Source organism: Zingiber officinale, chromosome 8A, assembly GCF_018446385.1.
Source record: "Zingiber officinale cultivar Zhangliang chromosome 8A, Zo_v1.1, whole genome shotgun sequence".
Taxonomy (NCBI): Eukaryota; Viridiplantae; Streptophyta; class Magnoliopsida; order Zingiberales; family Zingiberaceae; genus Zingiber; species Zingiber officinale.
In genome coordinates, this window is record NC_056000.1 from 13834771 (window position 1) to 13858378 (window position 23608).

General features: G+C 44.2%; 1 protein-coding gene across 1 annotated transcript; it reads right to left on the minus strand.

The window, feature by feature from the left end:
- Window positions 1-1288: 1288 nt before the first annotated feature.
- LOC122008512 (pectinesterase-like) lies at window positions 1289-22971 on the minus strand. The gene is made up of 2 exons (XM_042564263.1): window positions 21915-22971; window positions 1289-2113 (listed from the first exon to the last, which is right to left on the minus strand). The coding sequence occupies exons 1-2, from the start codon at window positions 22837-22839 to the stop codon at window positions 1425-1427; spliced, it is 1614 nt and encodes a 537-aa protein (XP_042420197.1). The 5' UTR covers window positions 22840-22971; the 3' UTR covers window positions 1289-1424.
- Window positions 22972-23608: the final 637 nt, after the last annotated feature.

Sequence of the window (23608 nt, forward strand, 5' to 3'; positions counted from 1 at the left end):
TACGTGTCGATTACATCCCCTCTTGTCAACATTTCTCCATTCCCACCAGATAAAAGGGAATACAAATTTAAACAAAAGGGTGGTACCTCCCAAACTATATCATTTGTAAACCTACAAAGTAAACAAATCAGAGATTATTTTTACAAATTTAATTTTGATAACCTTAGCTCAACTATGTAATTAGATAAGCATGTAATATTCTTGACTATTCAACTATGTAATTTACATACTTTATTTCCTCCAAGGCTTTTAACAAGTACGCCACCTCTTCGTTTTGTTTTTTTTTCTTGGAAGACTTAAATTGCTTCTTCACATACTATGCATACAAACAAAAAAGACAATTAGATAATCCATTAAATCTAACGGTTTAATTGCTTCATCACGTACCTGAGAATCTAAAGGTTTGACTACTTGAATCCCAATTTTGAAATATATTTACCAAAATCCCACGGATGTGCTGCATATCTTCTATGTCCAAAAAAATACGAAAGAGTGACTATTTGATCAGTACTATGTGTCGGTCATGTAAAATAACAGACCATTTATGTGTTCCTTTCTTCCTGGATGCTTAAAAAAAACTTTTAAAGTGACCGAGGACACTGTTCCAATGCAGTTTCTGTCCAACATCAACTGAACCCTATACTTTATAAAAATAAAAAAAAATTAAATCATACTAGTTCAGCTTCTCAATATCACAAAGTTTGTAAAATGATAGCCTTTACAGCTAATTGATGTGGAGAGGATGATGATACACCCGATCGACATCTTTGCGCCATTATGATCACGAACACTCATGTTTTTTAATTGAACTGAAATGCTTAATGCCGCTTGAGAAAAACTTGAGGTCACTAAACTAGGGTTTCACAAGACGGAGCTGCACTCGCATGTCACGAAGGGGGAGGTACACTAATGATTGATTTTATTTTTTTTAAATCAAAGTTATTTAAAAATGTGGTTCGAATGCCTGGGAAATGATGACTGATCAGAGGAGTTGCCGGGAGGGTTATATTCGGTAATACACATCACTTACCCGTGCCTTTTGATAAATACCAAACGGTGATACGTTTTTTGATAAATACATTAAACCTAATACGCCTTTTGGTAAATTGCCGAAACGTAAAATGCAGTAGAAAATGTTTATTTCTTTCCGACCAAATTTATGATAAAAACAGAATTAAATGAAATTAAATTTGGAGCGAAAAAGAATCCAAACCTGATCGATCACCCACTTTCATTTCCACATAAGAACTTAAATAAAATGATTAAGAAATCAAACCATTTATTCCGAAGTAGGTAGTAGGTAGCGATCGAGTACATGATGAAATTAGGCCAAATTATTCAAAATGCTAAACTAAATTAAGATCCCAACTAATTAATGAAAGCATCCAGACATCTAATTATAAACGATCGATCGATGATTCTATTTATGCTAATCCAGGGAGAAAAGGCACGGAAGTCAACCACTGATCCCCCTCGATGAAGGATTTTACCGTGAACGCCTTCGCCTCGGTGGAGCTGTTGATAATCCTGTACCCCGGCCACTTCACCCGGCCGGTGGTTGTCGCCCCCGGCCCACTGTTCTTGTATTCCCCGTAAAACAGAGTGCTCAGCGCGAAGCTCCCGTCCCACTCCGACCACCCCGCCGGATCGATCAAGCTGTCGAGGAACGACTTCATGAAGACAGTGCGGGAGTACTCCCTCCACGGCCGGCCGAGATAGGTGAGGAAGCTGGATTGCACCGGTAAGAGGTCGGCGGCCGCCTTGACCTGGCATCTGTGAACGGAGATGCCGGTGTTCTGGTTGGGGTCCTCCCGTGCCTGTGCCGTGAAAAAGTTCTGCTGGCCGGGGAGAGGACGGCGGGCATAGAGTCTGCACTTCTGGAGCACCACGGCGGAGTTGCCGAAGATGAAGTCGATGGTGCCGTAGACGTCGCAGTCGTAGAAGAACTGGCGGAGGGAGTGGACGTAGAGGGTGTCCTGATTTCCCACGAAGCTGCACCGGTGGAAGGCGGAGAGGTCGGCGCCTACGCGGAGGGCGACGGCCTGGTGCTTGCTTGGCCCGGCCGAGTTCTCCACCGTCACGTCGCGCATCAAAAATCCGTCGCCCACCACCGCTGCTCATTTACCATTAGTGTTAATTACAAATGCACAAAATTCATTAATTACGTGTTGATCAATCAATCAATAAAGTCGGCATAACATGGTTTTAATTACACTAGTAGATGATGTGGCGAAAAAGGGGACCACCAAGCCTGGATCAGAGGTGGAAATAGCAATAGATGTGGAAGTTAAAATTAAATTGGTCAATGGTAGTGAGCGATGGTCAACAGTCTCACTAAAGATGGCCGAACGAAAATCGACGCCAACTGTCGATCGGGCATGCAGTGTCCGATCGACCAGGTGACTTGTCTGAGCAGAATGTCCGTCCGGCTAGGAGCATTACGATAAGAACATCAAATACTTATTACGGATCAGAAGAATGTTAAGGTGACCGAAGCGCTTGTCCAGTTGGACGAAAACAATCTACTGAACTAAGTCATTGCAGGGAAAAGCAGTACATGTCGATCGAGCAGAGGAGTCCTGACCAAGCGGCTATCCCGCTCAGTCGAATAGTGGGACCATTCTCGTATCTCTTAATATCTCTTTGTGAGCTAATGCTGCTGACAATAGGGGTATGGTCCACATGCGAAATATACGACGAAAGCTTTTACTGTCTTATCAGAGATTTACATGCCTTGTTAAGATATGGTGTCAGAGACACTTTTCTAACATGTCTTTTCATAGGACAGTTAGGAAAGCATGCCCGTATCTTAAGGAGCATGCACATTGTCACTGGGCCACTATATAAAGGGGGTCCATACACTGGCGGAGGTATGTACTATTTATTATTCACGCTTGTGCTTTCCTTGTTGCTATGTTGTTCCGTTTTCTACTGTTTCGGTGACTGACTTGAGCGTCGGAGGGCCAACGCTAGGGACCTCTTCCCTAGCCCGTCCTATCCGGAAATCGTGAAGAAAGCTCGCTGGGGATGTGACTTCTAGGTTGACTACTTGTAGACCTCGCTCCGCTCTGCAACACAAGAAACATCAGTGCCGAGCCAGGGAAGGGGTCCCCGGTGTTGGCCCTCCGACGCTCAAGTCAGTCACCGAAAAAATGGAAGGAAGCAGAGCAACAATAAGCATAGGCATGAATAGTGAATAACGCGTACCTCCACCGGCACATGAACCTCCCTTTATATAGCGCCCCAGTAAGCAACGTGCACGTGCCTCAAGGCGTGAGCACATTTTCCAAATTGTTTTATGAATGGACATGTTAGAAAAGTATCTCTGACACCATATCTTAACATGGCATGCAAATCCTAACAAGATAATAGAAGCTTCCATCATATGATCCGCCTGCTGATCATGTCTCATTGTCAGCGGCATTATCTCCCAAATGGATATTAAGAGATAGGAGAGGGGTCCCACTGTTTGGTCGAGAGGGGGAGTCGCTCGACCGAGGATCTTCACCCTATCGACCTCAACTAATCTTTCTTCATAATCCCTCACTCAGCTAATTTTTTCCGCCCTACCGGACAAGCACTTCGATCATCTTAACGTTCCTCCGCTCCATGATGTGCATCTGCTTGCTGTAGTGTTCTTGGTTGTACGGGCATTCTGCTCGAACAGGCCCCTTGCCGATCAAACACCTTATGCCCGATTGGCCACTGCAGTAGAACTCCGCTCGAGCCACCTTTGGTGAACCCGTTGTCTTTCTGGCGTTGACCACCTTGACTTTGACCTCCACATTGACCTTGACTTTGACCTCCATGTCATCTGCTACCTCTATCCTTTGCCCTCACTTGGTAGACCCCTTATCACCGCATCACAAGCCTTTCCCTCATGTCTAGTCGAAGGAGGTTGTAAGTCCGATAGACTGAATAGGTAGCATGTTTGGTGACCTTCCAATCGGGTTATATAATCTTCTTAGTCGCCGTTCTGCTTCATCTCACTGACCTGAGTGTGTAGCTGCCGCTCAGATCTTGCTTCACAAGACTGAGTTTTGAGCCGTCGCTTGACTATCATATGGTCAGAGATCTGTAACGATCGGGATGGTTGGCAGCGACTCTTAGCGATTTCTTCACATCTCATCGCTTTCTTGGATGAGCGCTCATAATAGTTGCTAACACCATCTCGATTTCTTGAAGACTGTGCAAATCTCTCACCATTTTGGCCGAGCACATCGCTCATGCCTTTTAATTCAGTTTTATTAATGCTTCTCGTCGCTGGCTACCATGTGTCCCACGCTCTGTCGTTGCACACTTGACGTGACAGGCGGATATCCATTGATGATGTGACATGCGTCTTTTCAAATTCTACAGCCAGATCTCGTCCTTATTTTTCATAACCCTTGATCGGACGACTCAGAGCGATCGTTCACTAGGCTTTATAAGCTCTTATTTACTCGTCATCGTCTTCACACTTCCTCGTGTTTTTTATCTCGAGCATGTTCTGTGATGCTTCCCTTCCTCCTCATCTTCGTCGGTGACCTTTCTTAGTAAGTCTCTCCTTTCTTTCCTTCGTTGAATTCGTGCTCGCTTCTTTCTTGATTTCTTATGGCTATCTCCCCTCAATCTCCTTCGCCTGTCCTCGGATTATGGTATACCTCAATCGAGTCCAAGTTCAATGGTGATGAAATTGACCAGATGAAGCTCACGTATCGTTTCCCTTCAAATTATCAAATCACTATACCTTCAGCCTATGACCAGCCTCATTCGCCTCCTGATGGGCTTTTACCCTTTTTCAAGGATTAGTTCTGCATCGATCTATGGTTCCTGGTTCACCCTTTCTTCTCGGTCATGTGTAAATACTTCCATATATCCCTACACCAATTGGTGCCTAATTTATTTAGGTTGTTGTGCGGGGTGGTCGTGCTATTTCGTCTGCACGACATCCTCTTGGTCCCCCAAATATTCCACTACTTTTACTATCCCAAATTGTCCGAGCCAGGAACCTTTTGGTTCCAAGCAAAAGTGGGCTTTGTCTTTTTTGAAAAAAAAATGCTCACCTCTAATAAGCACTGGAGAGAACACTATTTTTTCTTTCGCTTTCCCGCTCGGCCAAACTTCCCGACCGACTAGCAGATGGAAGTAAGGAAACCTCCGTCGCTCAAGAGATACTGAAATTGATCAGACTATCTCCAAGCAGTTTCCAGTTTGGCCGGTTAGAAGTATCACATCCACCAACTACTATTGGAGAGTGTCCTTTACATGTTCGAGTTGAGCTCAATCCGCACGCGACTACCCATGACCCTAGGTATGCTTTGTCCAATCCTCATCTTTGAATCTAACTAATTTCTCTTCATTGTTTGCAGCTCAAATCATGCCGAGGGCACGTTTGAGCGGCAAGAACAAACTCACGGATGCGGAGATTAATGCCGCAAGCGTCGCCGAGTTGTAGAGTCACAGCCTGTAGCCGGTCGAGCAATCCGATGATTCGACCGATGGGGTGGGAGGGAGCCATGTGCCATCCATAGAGGTTGGAGCAAGTTAGACAGCGGCTAGCGATATCGCGGCTGCCACAGCTAATCTTCCTCCTGATCGACCTTCAATGTTGTCGATCGCGGTGCCCTCGAAGTTGGCCACCTCTGGTGAACCTCTGATACGACACAAGAGGCATCGTGGGGAAGCTTCTTCCCGTTCAGTCACTTCCACCTTGCAGACCCCCGTCCGTACCGATTCACGCCCTTCCTTTGAGTGAGGTGAGACTTCATCACTCGCCTTTCCCGAGCAGGTGGTCATCCCAATTCCTACTCCCGTGTCATCTGACCAGACACCTTCTCTATCCGGGTTGTCGTCGAGGACCATATGCGCACCGCCTATCGCGTATATTCCCCCTCACTCTTCCTTACCGGCCACACAGGTATCTACTATCCTGCCATCCCCAATGCTCAAGTCCACAGGTCAAGCGACTTCTTAGTCTTCTGGTCCGAGCAGCCAGAGACACATAACGACCATCCTCTACTTGCCCATTAATGAGTGGCGCCACCCGGACAACGCCGAGCCCCATTCCCCCAAACATTGGATCAGGATTCAAGGACCGCTACCACAAGTCTAGGACGATGCTTGGGCCTGTGCGACTAGTATTTCCCTAGGGTAGCTCATGGACACTCATACTCAGAGGGTCACTGGAGTATGTATATTGCTTTTCTATTTACTTGCTTATTTCCTGCTCAGCGCTTACTAACTTATTGCTACTATTGTTCTGGGTTGAGAGCATAGTCATGTGCCAAAGGCTAGCTTTTTTAGAGCATGAAGTCCAACAGCTGCGCACTCCGAGCGGCTCATCAGAGGCTTCCCGAGCGTGTTTGGAGCAGCTGACTAGAGAGGTGGCTCAATTGAAGGCCGATCTGGACAGGAGCTCTGAACAATTTCAAGTTGAGCAGAACCAGAGTACCGAGTAGGCCTCGCGAATTGAGCGACTCAATAAACAGGCTAGTAGCTTTGAGTCCAAAATCAATTCCGCCAATACCCGAAACCTTCGTGCCATAGAGAATTTAGAGATTAAAAATAAAGAGGCTAGGGTCTTGGCATAAAATCTGAAGGAGGTTGAGGCCGCTCTAGTCATCGAGTGGGAGAGTCGATCAAAAGAGCAAGTGGTTGCTAAGTTTCAGCTCGACGCCAAGGATGCCGAGCTAGCTTTGATGAAAGCCAAGTTGGAGGCATCCCGAGCGGCGTTCAAAATTTACCAAAATGCAGAGCCCGGATGGTTTGAAGTTTTCAAGCATGATTATCTCGATTCGGACCCCTTCAACGACCGGCTCATTGATTGGGTGCTTCGACTCTTCAATTTTGGCATTGATAAAACCCTCTAATAGCTGAAGAATGGCGGTTATCTCCCTCTTGTGTTGACCAACAAGATCATAAACAAAGAAAAGTTGACCAAGTCATTGTCGGACGATGTGCTTGACTATCTCGAGTAACCCTCCTCTCTGTTTCACAAGTCGCCTTTTGTACTCTCTCCAGATGTTCTGTAAACAATTTTCTATGTGTAAATGAATGAATGCGCGTTCGACGCTTCCTCCTTTTGTTAAATTTTGCAAGTGTTCCTCCATGCATCACCGTTTGGCCCCATGGGATTGTTTAGTGTCTTAACCACCTCATAGCACTTTGTGAAAATTTTCTAAGTATGCATTCTTGTACCTCCGCTCGTCAATGTAACTAGTTGACGAGTCATCCGACCGTCTGTTTCGGTGTATTCTGAATGACCTCTTTACTTTTGTGCGTGAGAATCTTCTCTGTCAATCGGTAGTAGGACCGGTGTTCATAGTCGCTACATGACTTATCACTAATTTTAATCTCCGGTTATAGTTCTGCTTCATGCGCCGCCTGTATGCCATGAGCCGGACGGCGGCCTTATCCCGTACTTTATCTACCAAGTCGAGTTTCATGAGTCTCTGTTCGGTGTTTCCATCATCGTATAGTTGCACACGGTCAGACTCTACCCTGACTTCCACTGGAACTACTACTTCACCTCTGTAAACCAGATGGAATGGGGTGACGTCGGTCACCTCTCTTGGTGTGATGCGATGGGCCCACAATACGCTGGGGAGTTTATCGACCCAGCTGCCTCCAACATGGTCGAGCTGAGCCTATAACCCTCTGAGGATTTCCCTATTGGTGACTTCTACCTGGCCATTGCTTTAGAGGTAAGCCACTGAGGTGAAAGCTTGTGCGATGTCATAGCCTTCACACCACTCCTTGAGCTTCCATCCTGCGAACTGTCTTCCTTTGTCTGAGATGAGACGGCGAGGGAAGTTGAACCGACATAAGATATTTTGCCATATAAATTTGATAACTATATGCTCGGTTATCTTGGCTAACGGCTCGACTTCCATCCACTTTGAGAAATAATCTACTGTGATGAGTAGAAATCTGCGTTGACCGGTTGCTATTGGAAATGGTCCAACGATATCCATGCCCTACTGGTCAAATTAACAAGACACCATGGAGACATTCTGTAAGGAGCCGTATCACCGACAAGAGGAGGTGAATTGTGTAGGTGCAGCGGAGGCCGACAAGAGGGGGGTGAATTGCTGAAAACCAAAAATAAACTATACCCTCCTCGTGCTTTCAACTCAATTAGTGCAATAGTAAATAAAATAGTAAAATAATAAAGCAGTAAACAAAAAAGAAACAAGAATTTAACCTGGTTACAACCAAGGAGGTTGTTAATCCAGGGCAATGAGAAGCGTGTTGGGGTTGCAAGGTTGTAAACATAGTCCCATATTGGAAACACATAGGAAAGATCATGGGTTTATAAGAGAAAAGATATCTTCATTGGCATGAGGCCTTTTGAGGAGAGCTCAAGAGCAAAACCATGAGGGCCTAGGCCCAAAGTGGACAATATCATACCATTGTGGAGATATCTAAATTCTTTTCGATCCTAATAGTTGGTATCAGAGCACAGACTGCCAGAAGGTTTAACTACCGACTATGCACAAGAGCTATGGTCTGATTGAGCCATGTGGGTACAATATTGATCTCGAACAAAGAAAGTGGGGGCTCCTATGTTCGGATCAAGAGGACCAGACACCAGGCAGAAAGTCCTAGTTGCGACTAGGCAATGAAGTCCTAGTAGGTCGGGTGAACCGAGGGGCAGGAAGATCTGGTGGGTCGAGGATCGGACGTGGGAAGCCTATGGTCCTTTGTTTGAGGGGGGGATTGTTGGGGTTGCAAGGTTGCAAACATAGTCCCATATTGAAAATACATGGGAAAGATCATGGGTTTATAAGAGAAAAGATATCTTCATTGGCATGAGGCCTTTTGGGGAGAGCCCAAGAGTAAATCCATGAGGGTCTAGGCCCAAAGTGGACAATATCATGCTATTGTGGAGATATCTAAATTCTTTTCGATCCTACAATTGGTATCAGAGCCCTTAAGTACCAGCATGCTTAATATTCTCATTTCCTTCACCAAATGTCTAACCTTTAGCTACTTGCTGATTGCCTAGAGGGCAGCAGCTTTCGCTTGGTTAGTCAAGTTAAGTCATTTAGTCCAGTTAGATTTGACTAAGGCTGGAAGACTCGACTTGATTACTGTTAATAAGATATTTAACACAATAAAGAATTTAGATATCTCCACAATAGCATGATATTGCCCACTTTGAGCCTAGACCCTCATGGATTTGCTCTTGAGCTCTCCCCAAAAGGCCTCATGCCAATGAAGATATCTTTTCTCTTATAAACTCATGATCTTTCCCATGTGTTTTCAATATGGGACTATGTTTGCAACCTTGCAACCCCAACAAAGCGTACTAAAAAGAATCTCCTTTACTGAAGGCGAAGAAGCCTTTTACACTTTGAAAGCTTAGAACTATTGCTAGGAATGACTACACGATTGATTGCTTGAGTTGTTGTTTAATTCCTAGCTCCAGGGGTCTTTAAATAGCCTCTGGAAATTCTATCCCGAGGGTCCAAGGCGCCTCCAACAAGGTCCAAGGCGCCTCCAGCTCGATGAGTGGATAGAATTCTATACGGTGCTCGAACGGTCATTCTGATTTAGCTCAAGGCGCCTTCAACAAGCAATGAAGGCGCCTTCAATGCATGTTTAAGGCGCCTTTAAGTTCCTGCTACAGTAATTTTCAGCCTCTTTTGACTCCTTTTCTTCTTCGATTTGGCTTCCGAAGCTTCGTTCTTTTGGGTGATTGTGGCCAACCGAAATAGGGCACACCCGAACCCAATTCCCGGCCTTCTCCTCGAGCAGTCTTCCTCCCCGGCTTAACGTCCCTCAAACGCCGCGCACGTTCTTCTCGTCCACCGGTGTACTCTTCCGCAGCTCTCTCGTCCTTCGGATGCACCGAGCCCGTCAACTCCTTTCCCGTGTCGTCCTTCTCGTTAGCTGCGTCTTCCGCTCGACTTCCTGTGCTCCTAAGCTCCTGCACACTCAGACACAGGGATCAAACACAAAGCAGGACCTAACTAACTTTGTTGATCACATCAAAACTATCACGGGGTCTAACAATCTCCCCCTTTTTGATGTGCATCAACCCAAGTTCAAGTTAAGGTAAAAAACAGACACAAAAAGTATTTTTAAAGAAAAATTACTAAACTAGCATGTTAAGCATAAGTTTTGCAATAAATAAAATTGCAACACATTTTTAAAAAAATATTAAAATTTTAAACTTTCTAACTCCCCCTTAACTTGTACCTTTCTCCTTAAATTGTAACCTTTCTCTCCCCTTTTGATCACAACAAAAACGGGGTGATAACTCAAAAAATATTTTAGAGAATTTTTATTTAACAAAAATGATTTTTCAGAAAATTGAATTTTTCTAAAAAAAATTTCTAGATAAGAATCAGGTTTTTGAAAAAATTTTCTAAGTCAAATAAATTTTTGAATTTTTCAAAAGATTTCAAGTCAGATGAATTTTTCACAATAATTTCTAAGTCAAAATCGATTTTTAGAAATTTTCAAACGTGTTTGAAAAAACTTTCAAAGCATTATTTAATTTTTGTTTAATGCTTTTTTAGAAAGTTAATTAAACATTTTCTTTCAATATTTTAGCTTCCAGGTTGTGGCGAGACACTAGGCCTTCTTGGTTATTGGAGCAACAACCACTTCCTTAGACAAAACTTCTATAAAGAATTTCAATGTTTAATTTTCTCACTGTAAGCTTTTAACTAAAAGAGAAATTTAAATCAGCAAAGATTTTAGAACCCAATAAAGGTTCCTTCCTACAGGATTAGACAAAAAATTAGGGGGTACATAATACTTGGGCACTTTTCTAAGTTGACCCTGATGGTTTCTAATGTACCAATTTAATTACCATAAATCTTTAGTTTTGATTTTGGAAAATGATTTAAGCATGCAACAGATTTCAATTTTTCAATTTCTGATTTTAAACTTTCATTTTCTGATTTAAATTTATCTAAGATATTATTTAACTCAACATTTTCTTTTTCTAATTGATCTAATTCTTTGGACATAGACTTGATAAATTTAAAAGACTGAGTCGGGGTTAGATTGCGTACTTTACTTACCTGATCTGGTGACGCTCCCCCTTCACTGATGCTTTCTTCTTCTGATGTTCCTCCCCCTTTATCGATGCTCATCTCTGAGCTAGACGTTTCTTCTAGCTGATGGTTGGCTATCAGTGTTATTCCCGAGAATTCTTCGACTTCTGATTCGGAGGATGAGTCTGACCAAGTGGCTTTCAGGTTCTTGTGCTTGGAGGATTCTGGTTTCTTGTACTTGGTCTTTGCCTTCTCCTTTTGCTTGCTCTTTAATTTCGGGTAGTCATCCTTGATGTGCCCTTCTTCGTTGCAGTTGTAGCAACGAATAGTTCTTCTTTTTCTCTCATGCCTCTGCGATCTAAATTTATTAGATTTAAAAAATTTATTGAAGCGTCTTACCAGTAGTGCCGCTTCTGATTCGTCGACCGAGGCTTCGGAGCCAAAAATGTTCATTTTTGCCTTTAAGGCAATGTTCTGACTGGTCTTCTCTACTCCTTTGGGCTCTGAAACTCGAGATTCGTGAAGTTCAAAAGTGGAAAACAATTGCTCTAAAGTACTTACCTCGAAGTCCTTAGAGATGTAATACGCATCTATTAAGGAGGCCCATTCGAGAGTTCTCGGGAAGGCATTGAGCGCGTACCGGATTGAGTCTCGGTTCGTTACTTCTTCTCCAAGGTTGTTGAGTTGAGTAATCAGCTCTTTGATCCTCGCTTGGAGTTGCGCTACCTTCTCACCTTGGTTCATCCGGAGGTTCATCAACTGGGTCCGGAGGATGTCGCGCCTCGCTAGTTTTACTTCGAAGGTACCTTCGTGAAGCTCCAGGAATTTTTCCCAGAGATCTTTCACGGAGTCATAGCTTCCGATCCGATTTACCTCCTGAGGCGGCAGAACGCTGAGTAGGTGGAACTCATCCTTTCTGTTGGCGACGAAATCTGCTTGCTCCTTTTTTGTCCAGGTATTTTCCTCCTTATCTTTCGGAACTGCATAGCCATATTTCATTATTAAAAGAATGTCAAATTCGGTTTTAAAAAATACCTCCATTTTGCGCTTCCATGTGGCGAAGTCTTCGTCGAACTTCGGGAGATGAATATTTGCTCTGGCCATAGTCTTGATCGTTGTGCTTCAGTCGACTGTTAGTCCTTCTGAGGCGGTCTGGCTTTGATACCAATTGTAGGTGCAGCGGAGGCCGGCAAGAGGAGGGTGAATTGCTGAAAACTAAAAATAAACTATACCCTCCTCGTGTTTTCAACTCAATTAGTGCAATAGTAAATAAAACAGTAAACAGAAAAGAAACAGGAATTTAACCTGGTTACAACCAAGGAGGTTGTTAATCCACGGCAATGAGAAACGCACTAAAAAGAATCTCCTTTACTGAAGGCGGAGAAGCCTTTTACACTTTGAAAGCTTAGAACTATTGCTAGGAATGGTTACACGATTGATTGCTTGAGTTGTTGTTTAATTCCTAGCTCCAGGGGTCTTTAAATAGCCTCTGGAAATTCTATCTCGAGGATCCAAGGCGCCTCCAACAAGGTCCAACGCGCCTCCAGCTCGGTGAGTGGATAGAATTATATCCGGTGCTCGAACGGTCATTCTAACCTGGCTCAAGGCGCCTTCAACAAGCATGAAGGCTCCTTCAATGTTGAAGGCGCCTTCAATGTTGAAGGCGCCTTCAATGTTGAAGGCGCCTTCAATGCATGTTTAAGGCGCCTTCAAGTTCCTGCTACAGTAATTTCCAACCTCTTTTGACTCCTTTTCTTCTTCGCTTTGGCTTCCGAAGCTCCGTTCTTTTGGGTGATTGCGGCCAAACGAAATAGGGCACACCCGAACCCAATTCCCGGCCTTCTCCTCGAGCAATCTTCCTCCCCGGCTTAACGTCCCTCGAACACCGCGCACGTTCTTCTCGTCCACCGGTGTACTCTTCCGCAGCTCTCTCGTCCTTCGGATGCACCGAGCCCATCAGCTCCCTTCCCGTGCCGTCCTTCTCGCTAGCTGCGTCTTCCGCTCGACTTCTTGTGCTCCTAAGCTCCTGCACACTCAGACACAGGGATCAAACACAAAGCAGGACTTAACCAACTTGGTTGATCACATCAAAACTATCACGGGGTCCAACAAATTGCCCTTCAAAAAGAAAATAAAAACTTTCTCAATCTTTTGAAATAATAAAACACTTGTATAAAAAGAATTGATAAACTAATAAAAAAAGAAGCAACCGATTTTATTTGACTACAATCGGGAAGGTTGTTAATCCAAGACTTTAAAGCACTAATCAAATTTTCCTTTCGTCGTCGGTGAAGAAGTCTCTTACAAGTGTTGGAAGCACACAAAGTAGTAGAACACTTAAAGAAACTCGTGTACAAGTGATTCTGGACTACTCGGATCAAAGTTATATTTATAGCCTTGATCAAGGCTCCTGGAAGGGTTCCAGCCGCCTTGACATGGATAAATTTTTATCCAGATCGCAACGGATTTCGACACGTTGAATTTTATCCAAGCCCCCATTGGGCAAAGCGCCCTAGGGGTACCCAAGTGATCTAGGCGCCCGGACTGTCCGAACACCCAAATCAAGTCAAGTTTTTGGTTGACTTTTTAGTTCGGGCTCTTGCTCTGATTCAGCTCGCTTGGGTGATTTCGATCATCCAGAATATGACTCACCTGAACCAATTTTTCGGCCTTCTTGAGCAACCTTCCGCTCCCGCTTCTTTTCCCTTGGAAATGTCGCGCGCTTCCTTCTCGTCCGCCAACATACGTTTCCGCAGCACCTCGTCCCTCAGACGCACTGAGCCCGTTGACTCTCTCTCATGTCGTCTTTCTTGCTAGCTGCATCTTTCGCTCGACTTCCTGTGCTCCTAAGTTCCTGCACACTTAGGCACAGGGCATCAAAACATAATAGGACATAACTCTAATTTGGTTTGCCACATCAAAACTACCTCGGGGTACTAACACTTTCATTTCCTCAATGGGTCGGTGCATGATATTATGATACTTTTGACACGACAAGCAAGTGGCTATTGTCTGAGCGGTGTCATCTTGCAAGGTGGACCAAAAGTATCTTGCCAACAGGATCTTTCGGGCCAGTGATCTGCCACCCAGGTGACTTCCGTAGGAGCCCTGGTGAACCTTTTGCAAGATATATTCAACGTCCTCTGATTTGACGCACTTGAGAAGCGGCCTTAAAAAAGTTCTTTTATATAGCTGATCCCTGATCATGGTGAACCGTCCGACCTTCCTTTTCAACAGACTAGCTTTCTCTTGATTAGCTGGTGTGACACCCGATCAGAGGAACTTTATCAGCGACGTCCTCCAGTCGTATGGGAATTCTATCGCATATATCTTGTCAATGTATGCCACCAGTAAGACTTGTTCGATCGGCTTATCAATGATGATTGGTGATAACGAATTAACTAACTTAGCCAGCTCATCAGCGGTCTGGTTGTCCGACCGAGGGATCTTCTGTGTAACTACTTCTTGGAAGCTAGTCTTCAACTTCTCGAAAGCTTCGGCGTATAACTTGAGTCAGGTGTTACTTATCTCGAACGTGCCCAATAGTTGCTAAGATACCAGCTAAGAATCTGGGTGGATGATGACTCTTGTGGCTCCTACATGCCGAACTGGATGTAAGCCAGCTATCAAGGCTTCATATTTAGCTTCATTATTTGTAGCCCGATAATCCAACTGCACTGATAACTGCACCCTACTCTCCCAAGGCGAAATCAAGAGGATGCTGATTCCGCTTCATTGCTAGGTGGATGAACCATCTACATAGATCTTCCAAGTTACGTCCGGCTCAACATTCTAGACCTCGATAACAAAATCAGCCAAGGCGTGTGCTTTGACTGTCATTCACGGTTGATATTGTATGTCAAACTCGCTCAACTCAGTGGTCTATTTGATCAGCCATCCAGATGCTTCTGGGTTAAGGAGGACTTTTCCCAGTGCGTTGTTGGTCATCACCATGATCGGATGTGATAGAAAATACGGTTGGAGTCTCCTAGCGGCGAGTACTAGCGCGTATGCCAATTTTTCAAGATTGATGTAGCAGGATTCTGCATCTTTTAATATATGACTTCGAAAATATACAGGTTGTTGCTTAGGGTCATTTTGCCACACCAACTCCGAGTCAACCACATGCTTTATGGATGACAAATAAATCTAGAGCGGCTCGCCGGTATTAGGTTTCGCCAATATAGGTAAGGATGTAAGGTACTCCTTGAGTTCCTCCAGCGCCTTATCGTACTCCGCGTCCCACTGGAACTTCGTCGCTCAGTGCAGTATTTTGAAGAATGGGTGACTCTGATCGGACAATTTAGAGATGAATCTCAATAATAGGGTGATCCGTTCGGTCAGCCATTGGGCCTCCTTCAAGTTGTGGGGCAGGGGCATGTCCTGCAGTGCCTTCACCTTTCTCAGATTCGCCTCGATCCCCCATTTGGTGATGATATATTCCAGAAAGCGGCCACTCCTTTCTCCGATCAAGTGCTTGTTTGGATTCATCTTGATTCCATATGCCCTCAAAGTTTGGTAACATTCTTCGATATCTGCGCAGAGGTCAACGGCTCGGAGAGATTTTATCAAGATGTTATCGACATATACCTCCATGTTAAGATCGATCTGCCATCGGAACACCTTGTTCATCAATCTTTAATAGGTGGCACCGACGTTCTTCAATTCGAACGGCATGACTTTGTAGCAGTATGTCCCATCGACCGTAATGAAGCTGCCCTTCTCTTGATCTTCATGAGCGAGCGACACTTGGTGGTAGCCTTGGTATGCGTAGAGCATGCAAATCAACTCACACCCCGCCGTGGAGTCCACCATTTGGTCTATCCGAGGTAAGGGATAAAGTCCTTTGGGTAGACCTTGTTCAGATCATGGAAGTCGATGTAGACTCGTCACTTGTTGCCCGGTTTGGAGACCAACATGACGTTGACAAGCCAGCTCGAAAATTGTACTTCACGGATGTGACCAGTCTCCAATAACTTTTCCATCTCCACTCGGATAATCTGATTCTGCTCCGAGCTAAAGTCCCTCTTTCTATATTTCACTGGTTGAGTGTCTGGTCGAACATGAAGCTCGTGCTGAGCTATACTTGGCGAGATGCCCGGGAGCTTGTGTGTTGACCAGGCGAACATATCATGGTTTCGCCTAAGGCAGGCAACTAGCTCTACCTTCTTCTCATATGTCAGGTCGATAGCGACAAATGTAGTGGCTTCTGATCGGCTGGGATGGATCTGAACCTCCTTTTCCTTATAGACCAGCACGGGAGGTTCTTCCATGATGGCCTTCATTTCTAGACGCAGGCTCTTCCGCGCAACCCTTGCTTTGGATTTGACCATCTCGACGTAGCACCTCCGAGCGGGCAATTGGTTGCCTTTAACCTCACCCACCTCGTTGTCTACTAAAAACTTGATCTTCTGGCAAAAGGTGGATATCACCGCTCAGAACTCATTTAGGGCCAGTCAACCTAATATGACATTGTAGACAGATGACACATCCACCACAATGAAATTTGTTGTCCTGGTCCTCTTAAGAGGTTCTTCTCCTAGCGATATGACCAACCAATTCTAGTCGATCGGCAATACTTCATTGCATGTGAACCCGTAGAGCGAAGTCATCATGGGCTACAGTTCACTCCGGTCGATTTGCAGTTGGTAGAACGCCTTCTTAAAGATTATAATTACCGAGCTACCTATATCAACAAAAGGTTGGTGAATGGTATAGTTAGCTATTATCGTCTGGATGATCAAAGGCATCGTTGTGAGGGATCTCCACTCCCTCTAGGTCTCGGGGGCTAAAACTGAGCTCAGGTCCCTCAGCCTTCTCCTTACTACATCCAACAACATGTATTTCTAGTCGCTGAGGGTGCAACTTTCTCGCTTGATTGGAATCACCGCTGGTCGGCCCACCGGCGATCATTTCAATTTCACCCCGAGCGGTGTTATTTTGGTTCTCCTCTTCCTGAGCCGAGGGCCTAGTTTTCTTAACAGAAGCTCGGACGAGACTTGCGTTATTTCTTCTTTGAGGCTAACGATGGCGTTGTTCGTCCGCCAGTCTGTCTTCTTCACTTCGCCCGTCTGACTGACATTGATGTCATCGCTCGAGACTCAGTGAGCGACGACGGTATCCTATAGGAGCCGATCGACGGGAAATCGATGGCAGGTCGTAGTAGTCGCGTGTATTGTGCGTCGTCCATGACTTGCCTTTCACAGTTTTCGAGCGACCTGCTGCTACATGCTGCATGACATATGTTCTTAGCTTCGGATGCGACTATGCTACTCCCGATCGGGGGCCCTTTAGTGGTTGATGATTAGTAGTTGACCGTTGTTCCATGAGAGTAGTATGCTCGACAAGTACTTCCTTCGCGCTGCCTGGGCTTCCTCCATATTTATGTATTCAATGGCCCACCTAAGTAGGTGGTCGAAGTCTTTTGGCGGCCTTTGAATGAGGGAGCGGAAGAATTCCCCTTCGGTAAGTTCTTGGGCGAAGGCATTTACCAATATCTCTAAGGAGACCGATGGAATGTCTATTGCCACCTAGTTGAACAGCTTAATATAGGCCCTTAATGCCTCCTTGGGCCCTTGCTTCAATGCAAACATGTTAACACTTGTCTTCTAGTAGTGACGACTGCTGGTGAAGTAGTGCAAGAATGCCGCTTGGAAGTCTTTGAAGCTATGGATTGATCTGACTGACAATCGTCTAATCCAGCGATGCGCTGATCTGGAAAGGGTGGTGAGGAAGACCTGACACTTCACTCCGTTCGGTGTACTGATTGTTGGTTGCTACACGGAAAACCTATAGGTTCCACTGTACAAAAATTTTGTACAAAGGTCTGAACCTTTTCCTAGCTACCATGTGTTCTTTTAAATTAAATTTTGGATCGCCTGCGGAACTTAACACGTTTGATCCAAAACTTAATCTATTTGTTCTTTTAGGTTTTGACTTGGATCTCCTGCGGAACTTAACACGTTCGACCCAAGTCTCCTTAAGTTATTAATTCCATTAAATATTAATTTCCATAAAAGGTTCCCAGTACTGACGTGGCGAGGCACGTGGCCTTCTTGGATATGGGAGCAACCACCACCGACTAGACAAAACCTTTAATAGAAAGCTAATATTTAATTTCCTAAAATAACTTTAGGTTAACCAAAGAGAATAATCAAATCACAAGGAAAAGAAAGAAACAAAAGAACACAACTTCGAAAAAACATATTCGAAATACTAGAACGTAAGCCTCTTGTATTTGGTATTATTTCCATAAATAACTAGCATGATGCGGAAATAGAAATTACTAGTTATACCTTGTAGAAAAACCTCTTGATCTTCTACCGTATTCCTCTTCTAACCTCGGACGTTGTGTGGGCAACGATCTTCCAAGATGAGAAACCACCAACCACCTTCTTCTCCTCCAAGCAAGGTTCGGCCACAAAAGAAAAGCTTTACCAAGGAGAAAAACCAAAATACTAACCAAGCTCCAAGAGATGCTAGCTTTCTCTCCTTCTTCTTCTTCTTCTCCGAGTAGTATCCGGCCACCACAAGAACTCCAAGGGAGAGGGAGAGGTTCGGCCACCACAAGAGGAAGAGAAGGAGATGATGGCCGGCCACACCAAGGAACAAAAGAGGGAGAGGAATAATAGATGTTGTATCTTGTGAAGGCACCCTCACCCCTTCTTTTATATTCCTTGGCCTAGGTAAATTAGGAAATTTAATTACAATAAATTTTCCTTAATTTCCTTGACATGATTTAATTGAGAAAATAAAATAATATTTCCCCAATTAAACAATGATGGCCGGCCAAATCAATAGGAAGCAAATTGGACAAGTTTCAATCAACAATTAAAACTTTCCTTATTTGTTTCCGGAAATTTTAAAAAATAAAATTTCTCTTTAAAATCTCTTCATGGTTAATAAAAGGAAATATCTATAATTTTAATTTTATTAACATGTGAATAATTTTAAAGAGAAAATAAAACATCTCTCCAATCTACAAATAAGGAAAGAGATCTAATCTCTTTCTTTAATCTTTTGTAAATCTTTTACAAAAGAGATATTTTAATTTTAATTCTCTTTTAAATTAAATCTTCCACATAATAATAAACATTAAAATTAAATTTTCTTTTTAATTAATTATGGCCGGCCCTACTAGCTTGGGTTCAAGCTAGGGCCGGCCACCTTACCTAGGCCGGCCCTAGCTTGGTTCCCAAGCTAGCTTGGCCGGCCCCCTTTAGATGGGTATAGAAGGTGGGTATATGTGGGTATAGTACTCTATAAATAAGAGGCTACGATAGGGACCGAGAGGAGGAATTGGTTTTGGTCTCCCGATAAAATTAAGCATCCCGTGTTCGCCCCGAACACACAACTTAATTTTATCAATGATAATTCATTCCACTAGAGAACTATCATTGAACTACCGCACCAATCCCAAATTATATTTTTGGGCTCCTTCTTATTATGAGTGTGTTAGTCTCCCTGTGTTTAAGATATCGAATGTCCACTAATTAAGTGAGTTACTGACAACTCATTTAATTAATATCTAAATCCAAGAGTAGTACCACTCAACCTTATTATCATGTCGGACTAAGTCCACCTGCAGGGTTTAACATGACAATCTTTATGAGCTCCTCTTGAGGACATTATCAACCTAGTATCACTAGGACACAGTTTCCTTCTATAATCAACAACACACACTATGAGTGATACCATTTCCCAATTTATCGAGTTTATTGATTCATCGAACTAAATCTCACCCATTGATAAATTAAAGAAATAAATATCAAACATATGTGCTTGTTATTATATTAGGATTAAGAGCACACACTTCCATAATAACTGAGGTCTTTGTTCCTTTATAAAGTCAGTATAAAAGGAACGACCTCAAATGGTCCTACTCAATACACTCTGAGTATACTAGTGTAACTATATAGTCAAGATAAACTAATACCTAATTACACTACGACCTTCTAATGGTTTGTTCCTTTCCATTCTGGTCGTGAGCTACTGTTTATAATTTATAAGGTACTGATAACATCATCTTCTGTATGTGACACCACATACTATGTTATCTACAATATAAATTAAATGAACAACTACAAACAAATGTAGATAATTAGACCAAATGTGATTCTTTATTCATAATGAATGTTTACAAAGCTTAGGCTTTCAGTATACACTCCAACACTGATGTAGTGTGGCCGCATTATCGAACTTGGCCAGGTGGTCACCCGGATCGGTCATTCCATTGTATTCCCCAATTGTTAGTAGGGTGTAATGTCAAGGCAGGGGGTCATCCAGGGATCCCCTGAGAGAACTGTCGGTTGATCCACTCAAGCGAATCATCATTTCTTGGTGCTTTCCCTTTCAGTGCATCCCTAACGGGTGCATCGTCCGAAGAGGATCCCGGTTCTTTGTCAGCTTAGCACTGTTCCTCTGATGGAATCTAGAACAACGCGCGATGAAAGGGGATCGACGCATTAGGTGTGCCCCCATATGTGTCGGTCGGCTTCTTTTTCTAGCTCCGAACGGATACATGTTCCGCTCGATCTTTATATCCGTCTTACTGCCCCGCTGCTGATGCCGCAGACTCATGTACTTAGCGCTCAACTAGCGCCTACTATTGTTGCTGCTCTACCATTTTTGTTGCTCGGGCTTATATCAATATATCTAATTCCTCCTTTGTTAATGTAACTGTCATGAGTCGTCCAATGCCCTCCATCTTCGCGTTTCGATACAGGCTACATTCTAGCAAACGACGCCAATATGATCTTGTCCGAAAATCATGAAGAAAGCTAGCTGGGGATGTGACTTCTGGATTGACTACTTGTAGACCTTGCTCCACTCTGCAATACAAGAAACGTCAATGTCAAGCCAGGGAAGGGATCCCTGGCGTTAGCCCTCTGGCGCTTAAGTAGTCACCAGAAAAATGGAAGGAAGTGGAGTAACATTAATCACAGGTGTAAATAGTGAATAATACGTACCTCCACTGGTGCATGGACCCCCCTTTATATAGCACTCCAGCAGGCGACGTGCACGCACCTCAAGGCGTGTGCATGTTTTCCAAATTGTCCTATGAAAGGACATGTTAGAAAAGTGGCTTTGGCATCATATCTTAACAGGGCATGCAAATCCTGACAAGACAATAGAAGCTTCCATTATACGATCCGCCTATTAATCATGTCTCATTGTCAACGACATTATCTCCCAAAATGATATTAGAAGATATGAGAGGGGTCCCATTGTTTAGCCGAGTGAGGGAGCCACGTGGTCGGGATCTCCACCCTGTCGATTTTCTTCATAATCCCTTGGCTCAGTTGATTGTTTTTATCCGACTGGACAAGCACTCCGATCGTCTTAATGTTCCTTCGCTTTGTGATATATGAACATCTGATGTTCTTACCGTAGTGTTCTTGGTTGTTCGGGCATTCTGCTCAAATATGCCCCTTGCCGACCGAACACCTTATGCCCTATTGGCCATTGCAATAGATCTCCACTCGGCCCATCTTTGATGAGTCCATTAATTTTCTATTGTTAACCATCTTGACTTAGACCTCTATATTGATCTTAACCTCCACATCATATATTACTTCTATCCTTGACCCGCACGATGATTACTTCTATCTTGACCCGCACTTGGTGACCCTTGTCACCGCATCAAGTATAATATATAATATATATTATTTTTTCCAATAATTGATCAGTCCCTTTCGTCCGATCTGTGACAAAATTTATAATTTGGCGCCAAAGGAGATGACACAGAAGTGCTGCTTGCGGGCGAAAGAATATTGGACTGCAGCGCTTGGAGTCGTTCTCGTAACGTTGGAAGCTTTACAGAGGACGCGGTTAAGCATGAGCAAGAATTTGTCTATTTATGGCGCAAGCTAAGGAAATGCAGAGGAGGAGAACAGATCGAATTCAATTTTAAAGTTTACTGACCGACAGTGGCCGATCGGAAGGTGGTCCATCCATCCACCACGTTCCTGCTTGCTTTGATCACCGTCTTTCTGATCTCATCGCCCATCAACATCAAGTTCTTCTTGCTCATCGGCACCTCCACGTTCTCCAGATACGTCCCCGCCTTCACGTAGATCACGAACCTCTGCTTACTGTTGTTTGGCGCCGCCGCCACTGCCTCGCTTACCGTCGTGAAGTTCCCGCTCCCGTCCTTCGCCACGACCAGGTCCACACTCGTCTCATTCGTCGCCGCTTGCAGCAGCCTCCGATCCTTCTTCGACACCCACTCCGGGAACCCTCTGGCGGCGTCCACCGAGCCGTACCCATCCAGGGCCTCCCGACGGCGAGGCACCTTCCGCGGTATCTTCCTCACCATGGCCAGGGAGTTGCTGATCATGTGAGACACGTGGTAGAGCCGGCCCTCGATGACTTGGCGGTAGCCGCCATCGTGGCCGACGTAGGCGAAGCCGTCAAGGCAGGTGTACTGGTTGGTGATGGCGGCGGAGAGCACGGTGCGGACGTCTTCGACGCGGGAGGAGGCGTTGCCACGGGAGAGGTGGGACCAGGCGGCGGACAGCTGGTTGAGGGTCTGCGAGAAGAGGTCGAGGCAGTCGGTGATGGCGTAGCGCTGGCGGCCATCGAGGGTGTAGCTGTGGTGGCGGAGGTAGATGGAGCAGTTCTTGTTAGCGGCATTGACGGCGGTCTTGGAGGCTTTGATGGTGGCGCAGATGACGTCGGGGAGGGACTTGGCGTGGATGTCCGGGATGGCGGAGAGGGTGGATACGCAGAGCTCCGGGTACAGAGTGCCTTCACAGTGGTCGATGCCGGTGGATACTGCCGGCGCCGGAAAAAGAAAACAGATCAGGACAATGGATGAAAGGACGAGCTTGCTGCTAAAGATCGCCATGGAACTCGACTTTGAAACAATTAAAATAGATAAGCTAAAGAATCAAGTAATGCTTTTAATGACTGGTGTCGATGGAATCTCATCTCATTCATCACAGTCCATTATTATCATTTCTGTGGACTCGAGATAATAATGTGTGTATCTATCGTGTGAGAAAACGATTTAGCAGAGATATGGGGCCGCTAGAGTTGAATTTTAGTCTTAGGAACACTTTCACGTGACTTTGTCTATTTTGATTTTAAATTTGGACAGCGTAAGCAAAACACTAAAAGAAAAGAAAAAACAAAAAGAGTAGAATATACGTAACTTTTGCATGAAAAGCAATAACCTATATACTTCTATGACTCATATCCTCTATGGTCAAGAAGACGGATACACTTTATTCTGATTTTTATTTTTTGTAAAAAAACAAACTACAAAAAATCTGCACCCTCTGAAAATACGCACCAGTTTTATATTTGAAAAATGATAAGCAAAAGATTTTTACTACTTTCTCATAGATGCTCCTGAACTACTGCCATTTTACTCCTAACCATGAGCGTGTAACAGAAGTGACAGTGGCATGGTAAATTTTTAGTTCTATTGATTTAAAAGCAAAATTTAAAATAAAAATGGAAATCCAATTCCAATCACAATTTTAGCGATGCAAACACTGAAACAAGTTCAAATCTAATCATTCAAAATAACGAAACAATTAAAGATATTTCCCTTCTCTATTTCATCATGAATCCAATTACAAGCGCAGAATTAAGGAATACTTACGATATAT